General features: G+C 46.9%; 2 protein-coding genes across 3 annotated transcripts in view; one reads left to right on the top strand and one right to left on the bottom strand.

Moving 5' to 3' along the window:
* Positions 1-25: 25 nt before the first annotated feature.
* On the bottom strand, positions 26-7861 carry npat (nuclear protein, ataxia-telangiectasia locus). Its single transcript, XM_018748289.2, has 17 exons — positions 7687-7861; positions 7078-7196; positions 6765-6825; positions 6284-6362; positions 6113-6153; positions 5698-5940; positions 5547-5622; positions 5330-5456; positions 5042-5133; positions 4738-4822; positions 4510-4606; positions 4108-4218; positions 2611-4014; positions 2343-2455; positions 2146-2230; positions 643-2018; positions 26-514 (listed from the first exon to the last, which is right to left on the bottom strand). The coding sequence occupies exons 1-17, from the start codon at positions 7721-7723 to the stop codon at positions 434-436; spliced, it is 4227 nt and encodes a 1408-aa protein (XP_018603805.2). The 5' UTR covers positions 7724-7861; the 3' UTR covers positions 26-433.
* A 143-nt stretch (positions 7862-8004) lies between these two features.
* Positions 8005-16293, top strand: part of atm (ATM serine/threonine kinase) — a 29581-nt gene continuing 21292 nt past the window's right edge. For both annotated transcript variants that reach the window (XM_018748918.2, XM_018748917.2), the window contains exons 1-20: positions 8005-8238; positions 8538-8690; positions 8801-8919; positions 9204-9349; positions 9445-9609; positions 9775-9940; positions 10034-10272; positions 10374-10543; positions 10661-10830; positions 11214-11579; positions 11678-11875; positions 12685-12786; positions 12875-13109; positions 13204-13335; positions 13434-13559; positions 14274-14363; positions 14494-14686; positions 14770-14963; positions 15135-15217; positions 15711-15866. In XM_018748918.2, coding sequence (XP_018604434.2) covers positions 8619-8690; positions 8801-8919; positions 9204-9349; positions 9445-9609; positions 9775-9940; positions 10034-10272; positions 10374-10543; positions 10661-10830; positions 11214-11579; positions 11678-11875; positions 12685-12786; positions 12875-13109; positions 13204-13335; positions 13434-13559; positions 14274-14363; positions 14494-14686; positions 14770-14963; positions 15135-15217; positions 15711-15866 — 3122 coding nt within the window. In that variant the 5' untranslated portion in view covers positions 8005-8238; positions 8538-8618. The remainder of the gene's footprint in view (positions 8239-8537; positions 8691-8800; positions 8920-9203; positions 9350-9444; positions 9610-9774; positions 9941-10033; positions 10273-10373; positions 10544-10660; positions 10831-11213; positions 11580-11677; positions 11876-12684; positions 12787-12874; positions 13110-13203; positions 13336-13433; positions 13560-14273; positions 14364-14493; positions 14687-14769; positions 14964-15134; positions 15218-15710; positions 15867-16293) is intronic.

The following is a 16293-nucleotide window of genomic DNA, read 5'->3' as shown; positions in this document are numbered from 1 at the left end:
AAAGGCTTTTCTTAATTCTGGGGAAACGAAACAACTGACTTAAAATTTATATGAATCAATGTTGAAAAAAGGCAACATGTTATGTTTACAGACCTTACATTTTGCTGGAAACCCACAATTACATACTTTTCACCGTTGTCTAGAATGTCATCTTTTATGTAACACCTATGCTGTAGACACAATAACTCCTCTGATGACCTTCATGTGCTACAGCATATGTGAAGTATAGAGGCCCATACAAGACAGAAAAGGATTAAAATCATGTGAGTGATGGCATTCAGTTTCAAACTACCACAATTTACGAGTTCTGGACCAAGCCAGGAAATTGCACCCCACAGGCACTAAGACAGGAAAACCATGGATGGCTTCTTCACAAAATCCACATAAGCGTCCTAGATGAAGGCCTTCTTCCCTCCTGCGCAATGCCACAGCCTCACTCATCATAGTGCAGCGATGACAGGAACTTGTCCACATCCAAGTTGTCAGGGAAGGAATCCAGAAACCTCTTCTGCTTCTAAATAATAAGAAGGTAAACAACAACCAATCTAGCACTGTCTCCAACTTGCATCACTGCAACACTATTAAAGACACAGCAAAAAAAACAAAGAAACCAATCAAAATAGTAAAGAACACTTCACCTACCTTAGACTTCTTCTTACTAGCTGGTGCCACTGAGAGCTGGAGCTCTTTAACTGTAGAATTACCGTGGGATTCATCCTGCTTGCGCTTTTTGCCCTTGGAGGACACCGTAGTGTTGGTGTAGCTGACACCCTGCTGTTGCATGCTGTCCTTCAGCGGGGTTCCAGGCTTTTCGACAGCAGCACGAGACAAAAATATCAGTGTCTGTGCAGCCATGCTGATGCTGCTCTCACTCCCTGCTTCACTGGCTGGGCTACATGTGGGCATTTCGGGCGTGGCAGGTGGGGCAAGGCGGCGAGGTGTGCCATCCAGGCCCCGCCCCCGGGCAGGCGTCTTCAAGCAGTCTGTCACCTCATCTGTGGGGACTCCTGGACATGGGGTTCTGGGTAGAGGCAGCTCAGAGCAGACCAGCCCGGACCTCTTGGATGGCGATGATGTAGGGTTCTGCCCCTGGATGTCCTGTAACATCTCAGCAGCCTGCTTTGTGAGAGGGGTGGTCTTGCTTGGGGCTCTACAGGTGCCTCCCTGTGGGGCAGGAGCCGGCATGCCAGCTACAGGCGGAGCTTCCCCCTGTGAGACAGCAGCCGTCAGGTGGTGCTCATGCCTGCTGCCCTCCAGCTCGTTCTCCTTATTGGCAGTGACGTGAGGCAGCTCCTGCGGAGAGCTCCTCCTCTCCACCCGACATTCTCTTCCCTTTGCCTGCGATTTCTCAGCTGCCTCCTGCCTGTTCCTCAAATCATCCTTTCTTGCTCCTGCAGCCTTGAGTCGTGTTCTGTGATCAGTGGTGATGCTGGAGGCCTTGCTGATGTCCACACTATCCTTCTTTGGTCCAGTTTCAGTGTTGTCCCGTTTAACAATCTGCTGTTTCCTTGAGTCGGACCTTTTGGAGACTTCTGGCAACGCAGACTCATTCCTTACATTTGCACTTTGACAGTCAGCTGCTCGACAGGGTTCATTCTGAACCCCTGACTGTCTTCTGTGGTCATCTGATGGCCGAATCCCACAGTTCTTCTGTGACTCGGGCGTCTTTACGTTCTCCGCTGGGTTTGCAGCCACAGCCCGCACCATTCGGCTGCTCTTGAGGATGGTCGGTTGCACAGAGCGGCATTTGAATGTACCCGAATTCTCCTTGGCATGCTCTCTCCCAAAGGCTGCAGCGGGAACCGGGGGAGTGACAGGCTGCGGCATTACAGTGTGTGATAGGGTACTGTTTGTGGGGAGGACTGGTTCTGTGGGGCTATCGAAGTGCAGGACCCTCCTGTGACTCAACCCTGCCCCCGCACCAGAGCCATGAGACATTGTCACCTTCTCCTGAGACAGTTCATCTGCTTTCACTCGTCCGTCAGCCACGATGGTAGGAGCATCTGGCCCTGCAGTTCCTGTTTTATATTAAAATGAATCAACCTCAGTAAATACAACAATTGTCAGTTGCTGCAATGCAATCATTTTTATTTGGCTCAATGTTTTACTGTTCAAAATTTCTGTAAAAAAATAAAAATCTTTTACCATCTGTTGTGTTCTTGGGTGCCAGTAGTGGTTTTGGTTTTAACTTAACTTGATTTTTTGATGAAGAAACTGGCAATGCCATCACCTGCAGTAACAGAAAATATTTACATAAAAAAAACAATAAAATTAAGTATATTTAGGTATATTTTGACAACATAAGGAAAGGTGCACATGAAACAATTAGCATGAAAATTTACCTGGTTGGATACTATTGTGAACGACCCGGTATTTTTCTGCCCGACAACAGATACTGGGACCATCATATTTGGCAGCATAGGCTGAACGGGTGATGATATGACGAGCGTTGACCCTAAAGGGATTTGCAATAACAACAATATTGACAGTAATCAGGTAATTTTTTTTAAACAAAACAAAACAAAAAAAAAAAAATCTGTGTTAATAAATTATTTCATGGTTTGTCTAAAGGATTTGTTCAAAAGAACATAACAGACTCTGTTAACTTACCAGCTGAATAAGAGGTATCTACTCTTGAGCGAGGAGGAGTTGCCAAAACATGTGTCGAGGTTCCCACCTGCCCCAGTGCAGCACTGCTGGGCAGCACCATCACATTTGAATGGTGACCCATTGTAGCCGGTTCTGTCACAATAAAGTAGCCACCAGAGCTCCCGTACGGCGTCGTGGATGGGACCAGCTGGATGAACCCATTTTCTGACACTAGGTCACCAGGGAGGGTTAGCTCCAGGATTTCCTCTGTTCCAACTGCCATTGGCGTCTCTCCGGGCTTCCCTGTGGCCGTGCTCATCTCCGTGCTCTGCAAGCAGCTCACAGCCTGCACTGTCTCCTCTACGGTCACAGAGGAACCTGCTCCAGCAAGGGCTTTTGCTGGGGACTTGGCTGGAGATAGAAGGATGATGGTGGGTAATCTTTCACCTGTCGTGCTGGAGAGTGAGGCATCTCCAGACTGCTCAGCCTGCTCATCACTGACGATGATTTTCAGGGACACTATTTCACTGGGGTCAGGTTCCTTTGAAGGTAAGGGAATGGGAGATGTAGGAGTAACAGATGGCAGGGGGTTGTTCTGAGACCCAGGAGGCGGACTAGCCACACAGTTCAGTTGGACCTCCTGTTGTTTTGCTCTACACTCCTGCATCCTGGGTTCTGGTGAAGTGCTACTGCAAACAGAAGAGGAGAAACATGCCAGATCTGGCTTTTGGGTTTCACTAACACTGGGAGCTGAAACAGATGCAGAAGGAGAAGATCCTGGCTCTTGCTGACCCACAGGGGGATCTGATGCACCTCCTGAGTTGGGTAACTCGGTCTGTAAGCCCACAGCTGGTTGTTCGGCCTGCTCCGAATTCCCAGCCACTGTTTCCACACTGACCACCGAGGTGCTGACAGAGGCCTCTGATTGCGACTCTGTTGTCTCACGTATTGTGCATAAAGGAGGTTCTCCACCAGTACTTCCTAATGCTAGAGGGCTCTTCTGGCTGTCTGACTGGACGGTGAAAGTTTCTGCAGCATCAGGTGACAAAGTGCTAAGTGGCCTATCTACTTCCATCTCTGTCTCCTCTTCTGGAAGCTGGGAACCTTTTGTACCTCTACCGTCATGACTGGAACCAGAGTCTTTGGATGGGCTAGCCTGTGGAGCAGGCTGGGAAGTCCTCAATTGTCTACTGTTGCCAGTCAAGGTCCGACTCTCAGCCGGACCCATTTTCGTGCGTAAAGAGGCTCTTGAATCCTGCCTAACTTCATTCAGTGGGCGTGACAGAGTGGATGCAGTCACCAACCGCGAAGTGCTTGGAAGTGGATGTGTGGTTTTCCTTGTTTTTTTGCTTTTTAGCTCTTGTACTTTTTTAGCCTTTGACTTTCTTGATTCTGTGCCAGGTGTTGAGTCTTCTGCCTCAGTGCCTAACACAAAGAAAATCAGTTAAATAACTCTGTGGGAGGGCAGCTTTTCTGAGACATGTGAATTGTGTTTGACAATGTGGGTTCTGATGTCACCTTGATACCCAGTCCCAGGCAAGCAGTCATGTTCTGCTTCATCACTCTCCAAGGTGGTGGTGCTGAGGCTCCCATCGCCAAGGTGGTCTCCATCACTGTTTTTTTCTTTACCTTCAGCAGGGTGTAAACGAGATCAGTAAAGCTCAATATTGATTTAAATGTAACATTGTGCATTTTTTTCCAATTTAAATCTGTTCAGTCACACCACATTCAGATATCTTAACACAAAAACAAAAATCAATATGGCTACACAAACTATAAATTCTTACTCAAATCAGTTATTTATTTTAGATTAAATAACTTTTGGACATTTAGCAAAAACTGAAATTCAAACAATTACAATACTCAATTTCTACAACTGCAAAGGAAACTAATTTCCCAACATGATACCATCACCCCTACCATAATCAAACAGGTCAAAGAGAGCCTTAAAGGCAGGATCTGACTCCGTCTGTTCCAGAATATCCTGGATAGCATCATCAGTCATGTGGATCTCCCCCTGCAAAGAAAAAGATATCTTTTCAGATGTTGAATAACAAAAGTTGCACAAATATATCTGCAAACCTAATTTAATATTGCTCTTACATGAGACACATAAATCCCACTGGCAGATGTAACATGAAAAATTACCTGAAGGCCGAGTATTTCGTCAATGGACTGGTCCTGTTCTGTAGTACTGCATGTTGCTTGTCTTGAAGACTGGGGACTGATTTCACTACAACAAAGAGATAAATGTCAGCATGTGATTGTATGAACAAGGGGAAGAATATACAGGAATGCACTGAAGTCATGTAATGTTCACGCATGACTTCTAGAAAAAAATTTAATACTGACAATCAAACCATACATATGCATGTATGCAGACAAAGAAGGGAGGTGTAAGTGGTACTGGGGCACTGTATTTTAATCAAATCTATTTGTTTTCAACTCTCACCTGCCAAGGATTTTGTTTATGTTTTCTGCGAGTTTCTCTTGCAATAACTTGTCATTCAGTATCTTTTCCCGTGCATTTTCTATGACCATTTGCTGCAATATGACAAAACAACACAACTTTGAATAAACCCCAGCGTTAAGAAAATCCCAAAATTCCACAGAATGCACTGCCAAACAAATAGGTGAAAACCACATAGTGACTGTAGCGAGTTACTTTCCAAGGAAACAAGGTAGTAGAAGGAACACATGAGAGAGCAGAAGGTGGCCCCTCCGTGTAGCAGAGACTTACAGGGAAGTTCTCACTGACAGCATCGTGTGTCTCTCCCTGCTCCACGGTCAGGATATTGGATGTGATGCTAATTCGTCCTGATGCACTGGACACACTCAATCCACCGCCCATCCTTCTTGGGGAGTCACTGAAACCAGCCACATGTAGGTTTTTGTGCCCCTCATTAAGCACTCACAATATAATAATAAGGAAAATTTTTTTTTTAGCAAACGGTTACCATTTCCGGCGGCCAGGGGACAATGGTCCAGGGTTTATTCTGTGGTCAGGAACCACAACTTGCAAAGGGGATTCTCCTGCAAAGACAGCCAGGAATGTCAAAGGCAACTCATTTAGGTTGTGACCATGAATGCATTCGTGCCTAAACTTACGAGTCAAAAGACGGCTTCCGTCCTGAACCTGTGGTTGGCTGACACAAAGCGGGGTGGCTCGGACCTGCAGGGAACTATAACAGACAGGTGTCGAATGTCCAACAGGGCCTTGGGGAGCGTTGATTGGGGAGGATACATATTGGCAGGGTGAGGCTGTAACTGAGAGGAGCCGGGGGCTAGCAGACTGCATGGAGGACAGTGTCCTCTGCCTCCTCATATTTACAATCCCATTCCGTGTACGCACTGAAACAGAAACAGATGTACACTACTGCACCAAAGAGTTTTATGTAATCAAATTTTTCAGGTTAACACTAGTTTTAAAAATATTAGGTCATACTGACACTTTGAAGATATTTCTTTAGTGAATATTAAATTTGATGTCAAGTTGAAATATAACTTACGAAAGACAACTTACTTCGCTGGTTTTGATGTACAGCTGGTGAATTCTGCATACATCTAAAGGTAATGGCAACACAAAAAAATATTTTAAATTGCCATGTACTCATTTATAATTCCATTGCTAGTAAGCCGGTACCAATTTTTTATGTAAAAACACACACACGCACAATATTGACAAAACAATTACTTGATTTGATTCAAAGTAAACTCTAACTTCTTCCATAGTGATGTCATCATGGCTGGTATTTGATGTTCTTGACATGTTTCTATGGAGACATAAAAAAAGTCAAAATAGAAATATAATGACAATATGGGAAACCGGTAGCGTAGTAGCTAGAGCTGCTGCCTTCAGAGCCAAAGGTCACAGGTTCAAATCCCACCTCCAGCTGTAGTACCCTTACTTACCCTAGATTACTCTAGGAAAATTACCCAGCTGTACAAAAGGGTACGTTGCTTAATACTGCAAGTCACTTTGGATAAAAGCATCAGCTAAATGAATAAATGTAGGTGTAATGTACATGATCAAAAGGCCTGGTGATTAGAGAAAATCTAATCATCAGATGGCTATAGGTCCATCTGCTCCACAATAAACTCTCAACATGGGCAATTTAACAACCATATTGATATTTCCATCCCCTGAGCAACCAACCAAAAACAGTAAAACTTGCCTTTAGCTTTAACAGCAACATATTCGTTCAAAATGGTCGTCAGGTTTTTTCCGAACAATGACTGAAACAAAGAAACAAAATCATCATCTCACACGTTTCACGCCATTTAAACAATGTCTGTTTTATGGTTTTAAACATTGTCTGAATTTGTTTCAAATATCAAGAACCACCAAGAAAGGCAGATGAAACAATAGGGCCTATTGGTAGGCTTGGGTGTGGATTACATGATACATGTTACATCTGAGGTCATCCCGACTTGCCAAGCATGTTTTTTAACCATTAGATTCAAAGACTGGCGAAAATCAGCGCTCACAAACACGCAGGCGGGAACGGCCCCGTCTTCGGTGGTGTGCTCGGCATACTCCTTCAGGTTGGGGCTCTCCAGCACGAATGCCTGGCTTGTGGCTGACAGCCCCTCCTGTTGAAGGTAGCCTAGGGAAATGCGTACAGAAAGCAGGACCTCAGAGGACATTGTGACAAACCCTTGGATGACACACTCCAATCATATAGTTCATCCAAGCCAAACACACTTAAACAACAGGTCACTGCCCCAAGAGACTAAAACCTCACATTGCAGAATCAACTGAGACATACTACTAGCTCAAATGAAGGATGCTGAGATGTTCACTACCAGCAGCCACTAAGTTGTTTCCTCTGTCTCGCCAGGCTACTAGTTTAAAGGTTTAAAGGTGTAAGGTTTAAAGTTTAAAGATTTAGCTAACTGCCTCAAATTACACGTCAAACTCTGCTGGTGCACTGCAGGAGTGAATTTTTTTTATTAAGCACAGATCTGTCACTGAAAGGAGAAACAAGCAAACAGTTCATAACATTTTCTGGTTGTATTTTCGTCCCAGGCTAAGATTAAGTATTTCAAATAAAAAAATGGCTAATTAGAGTAGACTGCTCACCAGTTTACACTCACCCAAAACAAGCCTCGCTATGTCGGACGGCAGCAACATAACTGATCTATTCTATTTGCTATTTTCTAAAAGGAATTACATTCTAATGTTAAAAAAACGTGTCCAGTCGCACTGAACGACATAATTGCCGATAATCTGACTTTAGTGTCTAGGATTAAACACGTCTGACGCGTACTGGAAGTCCTCCGAAATGGCGCGGAAATTCGGCACGCGTCAAACGGAAACGGTACCGGGGCGAGCAGAACTGCACCACGGGAAATGTAGTTTCCGTCAACCTGTAATCTGTTTGCCACAGAAAGACGTGGAGATCTGTGGAGTAACAGTGATAGTGGGATGGGTTCGGTCTAATAAACAGGGACAGCGGTATGCGTTAATACAAAGTAGTGTTTTCGGACAGCTCGGGGGTTGCTGTGCGAAACCGCCCTGCAGAGCACGTTGCTGCTGGGAGCGCGCGCAACCGTAGATCCCTCCTCTGATCTGGAAGTCGCGCTGCTGCGAGGACTCAACCTCTGTTCCTCCAGCAAACTAAGCATGTAAACAAACCATCTGCTGCTGTAAGTACACCTTTCGGACATCCGCTTGCTATAGATATGAGCTGCACTGCTGTGTGGACCATCCGATCGATGTTATTTGAGAAATCTGTGCACGGATCATATTCGAAACATCATGATTAGAATGAACATGATGATGATGATGATGATGATGATTCGGCTGAACCCGAGCGAGCGGTAGTTTCAGTTTGTTATGTTAGTTTCATTCCTGCAGTCTGCGACAGTGCGAAAAGAACACGCATTTTGTTGCAGAGAACAGATTCCAAATGTCATGATGATGAAGTTCCATTTCGTATTCCCAGGTGGGAGACTCCGAAGCCCCCCCACCACCACCGTCACCCCCATCCTTTCCTTTCTCATCCACCCCTCATCGACCGAGCATCATGAGTCTGGTTCTGCACGAGCTTCTGCTCTGCTGCCGTGGGCTGGAGAATGACAAAGCCACGGAAAGGAAGGTAAGTGCACACGCCCACGCGGCCTGCAGCACTTTACTGTACATCGATCTGTGTGCGAGTCATGCACTTAGACAAAACAGTGAGATTTGGGTGTGGGGGCATCCTTGCAGAAGGAGGTGGAGCGCTTCCGGCGGCTGATACGATCTCCCGAGACCGTGGAGGAGCTCGATCGCTTTTCCGCCAACAGAAGCTCTAACTCCCGACAGCTCACCTGGGATGCTGTTTTCAGGTGCTTCTCATAACTCCTGCCGTTCAACACTTTCAGTGGACTCCTTGGTGCTGAACGCAGTGATTTTTAGAACAGTCCCATTAGGCGATATGCGTTACGGTGTTTAGGCATTCCGCAAAGGCCGTATGATCATTGTCTACCTCTCACTCGCTACTGAATTTCCCAAGAGGTGTGATCTTGCTCATTTTCCTACCGCAGTTACACTTTCCTACTATATGCAGTGTCCAGGCCTAGTGTAGATGAAGGGAGGGTCGCTGAAAATCAACACAGTACTGGTTTTGAAGGTTTCTGCAGCGGTACCTTCAGAAGGAGACTGAGTCCCTGCAGTCTGGCAAAGCCAACGTCTCCTCCTACACGCAAGCCAGCCGCCAGAAGAAGATGCAGGAGATCAGCAGCCTGGTGAAATACTTCATCCGGTGTGCGAACAAGCGTAAGGGCCTCGTCGCGTGTGTCCCCGGTTGCTGGCACCACACTGGGTTTCCCTCTACCGATGTGTGCAGCCAGCGCTCTCCCTGTTCTCACCAGGAGGCCCACGGCTGAAATGCGCGGAGTTGCTGTCACATGTCGTAGAGGTGCTGCGTGGATCCTTCACCTGCAGCGCCTACGGCGAGGACTACAGCAGCATCTTGCTGAAGGACATCCTGTCCATCCGCAAGTACTGGTGTGAGATCACCCAGAGCCAGTGGCACCGTAAGTTCGCTCTTCTCACTCCCACACGTTACTAAGGTTGCTCGGACGTGTCTGATGTCACGTTCGGTATGGCACGGGGGGTCATGCGGAAGTGTCATGATGTCTTCAGGCCACGGAGGGATGCATCTCCTCAACTGGTTCTCTTCTCCTCTATACCTTCCTAAGATTTGCTGGATTTGTACTGTGACCTTTTCAATGGATCTTCTCGAGCTATCAACCGGGTCCTGCTGAGCAGGATCATCCATACCGTGGTCCAGGGAGTGTGTCTCCAAACAGAAGGTCTAACCAACACACTCTTCAGCTTCTTTTCCAAAACCTTGCTCCATGCCAGGTACTGTGATCCTTACATGAGCCTGCTTGGTTTTTCTTAGACCTTGCTTTTATGGCCACTCAGTGCCTTACTGTAAATGTTGCATCTGTGCAGGCAGGAGAAACATCTCACTGTCCTGGAGCACCTGCTCTCCGCCCTGAACATCTTCCTGAGGACCTCGGCCATGAACTGCCGGATTCGAGTCTGCTGGCTGGGAGAGGAGCTACTCCCCTCAATCCTCTACATTTGGGCCCAGATGCGGCCCAGCCCTGTGCTCAAGGATGAAATTGTGGAGTTCTTCAGCTTGCAGCTACGTGTTCACCACCCCAAGGGGGCAAAGACAGAAGACACAGGTGCGATGTCCTATGACAGTTCACAACCTATGGGAGAGGGGCAATTTACATATTCAAGTGGTAAAATTACTTTCATGTTTATACTCATTTCAATGGCATAGGCGCTCATGCTGAGGACTGGACTAAATGGAAGAATCTCATGTACAACCTTTACGATGTCCTTGTGGGTGAAATCAGCCAAATCGGCAGCAGAGGGAAATATGTCACTGGATCACGGCACATTGCAGTCAAGGAGAACCTCATTGAACTCACTGCAGATATCTGCCACCAGGTAATGTATTTCGTTGACTTTTCCCTTCATTTGGTAAAATTTGTAGTGGCCTTCAGGAACCGCGGTGCTCGGCGAGACCTTTTCTATGTGTCACAGAGTGTTGACTTTGTGTTCCAGCTCTTCAGCCAGGACACACAAGTGCTCGAGGTCACTCAGGCCCACTTGAAGGTCACCCAGCGTGAAAGTGTCCAGGGGACCCCCAGCAAACGGCGACGCGTTGAGCTTGGATGGGAAGTTCTCCGGGACCACTTGCAGCCATCTCAGAGTGACTTTGACATCATTCCGTGGTGAGGCAGTGGAAGAAATCGGCATTAGAGTACGGGTGTGGTGGTCAACAATAAACAATATACAGATTATCGATCCATTTGCTGTTAGTAGCAGCTTGTCCGGCACAGGATCGAGTTGGTCCAGAGCCAATTCTCAGAACATAATTCATCCTGGACAGGATTCTGGTCCATCGCAGTGCAGTCATACCTTCATTCATTCACTCTAAAACACACACGCCTAAAACATACCTAAAACACACATCCTTGGGCTTGAAACCAGAGCACCTGGAGGAAACCCACATGAACATGGGGAGAACAGAGAGGGCACCAGTGCTAACTGCTGTGCCACCATGCTGCCTGCTGTGGCCTGGTTTAGCAGTTCTTGCCACTGTCTCTTCCTACAGGCTTCAGATTACTTCTGTCTTGGCCTCCAAGTACCCGTCTCTCCTGCCAGAGGAGGAGCTGGTGCCCCTGCTGTCGTCACTTTGCCAACTGCTGTTGGAGCAGCGGCGGGGGGAGCGGGGACCCTATGTGCTGCGCTGCCTGAAGGAAGTGGCACGTTGTCAGGCCCTGCACAGCAAACACGCCCAGGCGCCAGAGATTCGCAGGCTCTGGGGTCGCATCTGGGCTCTGGCGGCACGTGGCGTCGGCTCGCACCAGACAGAAGCCCTCAGCCTGGACCTACTGCGCACCATCATCCAAGGAGGGCTCATTTCTGTCGACAGAGAATTCTGGAAGCTCTTCACTGGCACAGCCTTTAAACCCTCCAGGTGAATTTCCTTTTGGTGGCCAGAAATGGCGGCGCATACAGAACACCGGTAAGAACTTGGACTCTTGGCATCATGTGTGTTTTGCTCTCTCTCCGCAGCAACGCAGCTCTGTGCCTGGCCCAGGCCTTGCTGAAATGTAGGCTCCCAAAGAGCGGCAACCCAGGCCTGGGGTACGTAGCCACTGCCGAGGGGTGCGGACCACCCAGCCTCAAGGAGTCCATCATTGGCTGGCTATTGACGAAGGACCAGAGTGAAGACATGGAGGAGAGTTCCAAGCCCCACCTAATCGTGTGCAGGTGGGCAAATCAATACTCAGGTCCAGGCTTCTCTTTCAGGGTTCAGTAGAACTATGGAAGAGTGCTGTGATACAGTAACACTGAGATTTTTGTGTGCATTTGCTGGAAATTAGTTTTTTCATGTTTTACCATCAGGTCATTAGTTTGCATCATCCTTCACTTTCCTTATTCACCAAGTAGTTCTTGCAGATCCCTGAATTGTGGTTCACTTCCACATCTTGCAGAAGGACTACAAATAATCCTGTTGGGGGTTTTTTGCCAGATATTTAGAATTTTGAGGTGTTGGTGCATAAGACCAACTTCCTGTCTTCAAATGTCCAGTTTCTGTGTTTTTTGGCCCAGGCAAGTGTGGTGCAGCAGCGCCGACTAGTGCCACAGTGGTCAGACTTGCCGCCTTTGGACTCGGAGGTCACGGGTTCGAATCCCACTCTGGCTCTAATATCTCTGAGCAGATCACTCACCTTGAACTGCTCCAGTGAGAATAACCCTGATGTATAAATCAGTAAATCATCGTAAGCAGCTTAACATTGTGAATTGTTCTGGAGAAAGTGTGAGTTGAATGAATGAATATAAATGGTTTCAAGTGGATGTATTGTCTTTTGACTAGTACTCTTTGTTGCGCTGGGATGGACTGCCGTCCCCTCAAAGCATTAGTGATATAGGGGTTAGCTCAAGACTGCTGCGACCTAACAAGGTCAAGCGGTTAACAATGGTGAGTGAGTGTATGAGTGTGTCGTACAGTATCAAGGTGTGTGAGTGTGTAACAAAGCTCTGTTTCAGTTCTGTGTCTCATCACCTCTCTCTCACAGGGATTTTCCAGATCGACTCATTCCAAGAATTCTCGTCCCCTTGACATTCAAAGACACCAGGTCCGGCATGCTCTTTCTTCTGGGGTCTCCAGCTTCCGGGAGGTGAGGTTGTGTCTCCGTCCGAAGCAGAGTGATCACATTCTCCTCATCGAGCATGCGTGGAACCTCAGTGTCATCTTTCCCCTCTAAGTGTCTTCTCCCAGGACCAGCCGTCATCCGAAGGCGAACGTGGCTCGTTCGATATGGAGAGCATGTACCTGCAGTTCACCTTCGATGAGGTCCTCCCGTGCCCTGCGGCCAAAGGGACCTCCCATGTGGCGGGCTCCTCGGACGGCAAGGTCACCGTTGTGCAGGCTCTCAGAGACAAAGTGGAGAAGGACCTCCTGTCCGTGGCCGACCAGCTTCTCAACTGTTACTCTCCCGATGTGAGTGTGTGTTAAACGGGACAATGTTGTTCTTAGGACACATACATTAGTAGCCTTGGAGCAGTTTGACACTCATGTTCTGCATGGCCTTCAGTCACAGAGTCCTCCAGCGGAGTGTCTGGTTAGATGCTGTGTCTTGCTTACTGGCGTCCTGGGAGGGTACATGTGCACTGGGCTTCTCACCGAAGATGAAGCTTACAGGTCCCTGCTCTTCCAGAAGGCCAAGGTGGGCTCCAGCGTTCCGCCTTACATTGGTCAGTTCATCATGTGAGGGTCACTCTTTACCCCAGTCTGATATTTCAAATATCTGCATGTATTTTGCAGTCTTTAATGCAGCATCTTAGCGAATACGTCGCTACAGTGAGGAGCAAGGTTGCTGACTGTGCCTCTGTCTCTGCTCTCAAGACCATCATGCAGTTGTGCTCAGATGCCATCAGCAAAGGGAGCAATGTAAGTTCTCTCGACATGGCTCCTGTCACACGCTTGTTACTTTTGTTGTTGTTCTTGTTGTTGCTGTTGTTCATTTTTACAACTGATAGTGTAGCAGTTAGAGCTGTTTCCTTCCGGTGCGATGGTTGCAGGTTCGAATTTCAAGTGGTGTTGTAGTACCCTTCAGTAAGGTACAGTCCATCCATGAAGCAGCAGACAGTGTCCTTTGCTTTTAGAATCCGTTCTTCTCAACATTTCATATTTTCATATATGAGAAATATCTATGTATATGTGTCAGGCATATGGTAGCTAGGCTTGCTGTGATTGCCTCGTATGTAACGCGAGCTGTGCTTGGTCTACACGCATGGCTCTTCTGAAGGTACGTTCTACAAATGTTTGTCTGTTATACAAGTATGTATGTACATTTATATGTAAGTTTATACTGTATTATTTATACATTGTTCCATTGTTTCTAATGCATGTTTTTGTGTTTTAAATTTTAATAATTTTTTTCATTAATATATTTCCCCGAAAAAGAGAAAAAAGTGTGTGTGTGTGTGTGTGTATATATTATATAGGGTCATATCTCTTGTTCTTAGTGTCTATTGTTCTGCAGGCTGACTGTGCCCCAAACTGCTCCAATAAAATTACCCAGCTGTATAAATAGGTAAATACACAGTCAATTTGGAGGGAAGCATCCGTTGAATGAATAAATGTAAATGGGTTCTTTTCCAGGACAGTATGAACTTAACCTCCTGCAGCTTGTTCTTAAGAGTCCTGCCATCCAGGCTGATGACTGAACTGACAAAAATATGCAAAATAACGGTGAGTGTTGCCTAAAACCTTGTGGTAAAAGCTTCGATTGGTGGGATGTGAATGAATGGGAGGAGGGAGAGTTTAGAGTGAGATCTTAGCGGAACTCGAACCACTGAAGGATTCGTATCGACGCCCGCAGCTGACAAACTCGTGTAAACGAGGCAGCGTTGTGGTGGAGGAGGAGCGCATGGAGGACGAGTTGGAGGCAAGTCGATTTCCGGCGGAGGGGACGGTTCACGTCGACCTGTTTGACGACGGGGACACGAGCAGCAACAGCACGAGCGCAGACATCAGGCACGGCGTGGAGAACAGTGATGCGCAAACCTGCACAGGTGCCTCGGTCGTCCGTGTCACGCTAACCCCGCTGCCGTGGGCCCCGCCGTCTCACGGCCCTTGGCGTCCCCGTGTCGCACAGGAGTCCGCAGTGCGCTGGCAGAGGAGCTCCTGGCCGAGATGGACCTGGCCCTGCTGGCTGTCCTGCGGTTCCTAGCCCAGTGCGCGTCCGCAGAGTTCGCACACGGGCTTTTGTTCGGGCCTCCGGACGTTCGCCGCCAGCTGCTCCTGCTCGTCGATCAGATGGACCCCAACAAGCCGCTGCACTTGAACATGGTGGGAAAATTGCTCAGAGTCTATAGCTTGACCGCTGAATCATGGGGAGTTTGGAATGTGGAAGAAGTAGCTGAACAATCGATTATGCCAGTTATTCTTCCTCCTAAAGCTTGAAGGGATGGTCTGCATGGTTACTGCTGAATTCTGATTATTTTTCTGTATCCCCCTCAGTACCTCACCTTGCTGAGCAAACTACCAACAGACGATACACCTTTAACAGCTGAAGAATTTGATTCGCTCTTAAATCCTTTGGCGTAAGGAGCAGTATCTTTGGTTTTTTGTTTATGTCTAGAGGCTGTTGTTTTTAGTCAGAGTTTTTCTAATGATTTTTTTTTTTTGAATTGGTGACTTCCCAGTTCAAGTTCAGAAAACAGATTTTTAAATATTAATACAATTGTTATAACTTATAATACTCTATTATTGCAAATAGCTTTGGAACACGCAGAATACTGTGTACAGACTGTGTGTGTCTACACCATTTTTGCACATTTAAATACCTGAGTAAGTATTTTGGAGAAAAGCATCTGCTAAATGAATAAATGTAGATGTACAATTTATTACAGCAATAGTATTATAATTGTAATTAATTTTATCAATGAATAATAAATATCATAATTATTCATTTTTCCTGTATAAAGTTAAGTTTAGTACCCTACACAAGGGTTCTACAGCACAGCTAGGATGAAATGAACTTTGGCATAGTTTTCCCACTGCCTACTTAGGATGTCTGTTTGTGATGGATCACAGGGATTTATGTTCCTTGTACCGACAAGACCAGGAGATTTGTGCCGCCATCCTGCTGGGACTCATCCCTTCCATCCGCAACCTAAGTCGAGCCCAGGGCCAGGCTGGCGAGATGCAACACGTCCACGGAACTCTGCTCAAAGTGATCTCTGGATTCTGGTGAGGTGGTGCCCTTCACCATCGTCCTCGTCATTATTCTTCTTGTGCTTTCCACCCCTCCTGGAGCATAGGCTGCCAACAAGGGTACTCCAGGTGTCGCTAAGAGCTGAGATGTCGTCATGAAGTTTCCTTGTTGGCATTTCTGTAGCTGGCAATGTTTTCACAGTGTAGGAGAGCTAACCCCACACCCAACCCTCGTCCTTTCTTGGCCAGGCTTGGGACTGTCCATGGCAGAGTTATTATTATAATTATTACAGTATATCCTTGATTTAACGGAGTAATTAGGGGTATGGGTTGTCCGGGTTTGCTGAATGTCCATTACATCCAAATGTCTGTACAAAGAGCGTCTGTATGAAACCACAGTTCCGTTAAACAGCAAATGATACATCGTGAAGCACATCATCTGTATTTGAGTGAAAATCGGTAA

The sequence above is a fragment of the Scleropages formosus genome, chromosome 10, assembly GCF_900964775.1.
Source record: "Scleropages formosus chromosome 10, fSclFor1.1, whole genome shotgun sequence".
Taxonomy (NCBI): Eukaryota; Metazoa; Chordata; class Actinopteri; order Osteoglossiformes; family Osteoglossidae; genus Scleropages; species Scleropages formosus.
The sequence above is the reverse complement of the archived record's forward strand: the minus strand, read 5'-3'. Positions and strand labels throughout refer to the sequence as shown.

Bases quoted from the DNA above. Each gene is read 5' to 3' on its own strand.
- npat (XM_018748289.2), bottom strand. From the start codon at position 7,723: ATGTTGCTGCCGTCCGACATAGCGAGGCTTGTTTTGG. The intron at 6,826-7,077 runs GTGAGCGCTGAT...TCTTTGTTTCAG, and splicing joins CCGTTCCCGCCTGCGTGTTT to TCATTGTTCGGAAAAAACCT. The intron at 5,457-5,546 runs GTAACCGTTTGC...GGCTGGTTTCAG, and splicing joins TCCCCTGGCCGCCGGAAATG to TGACTCCCCAAGAAGGATGG.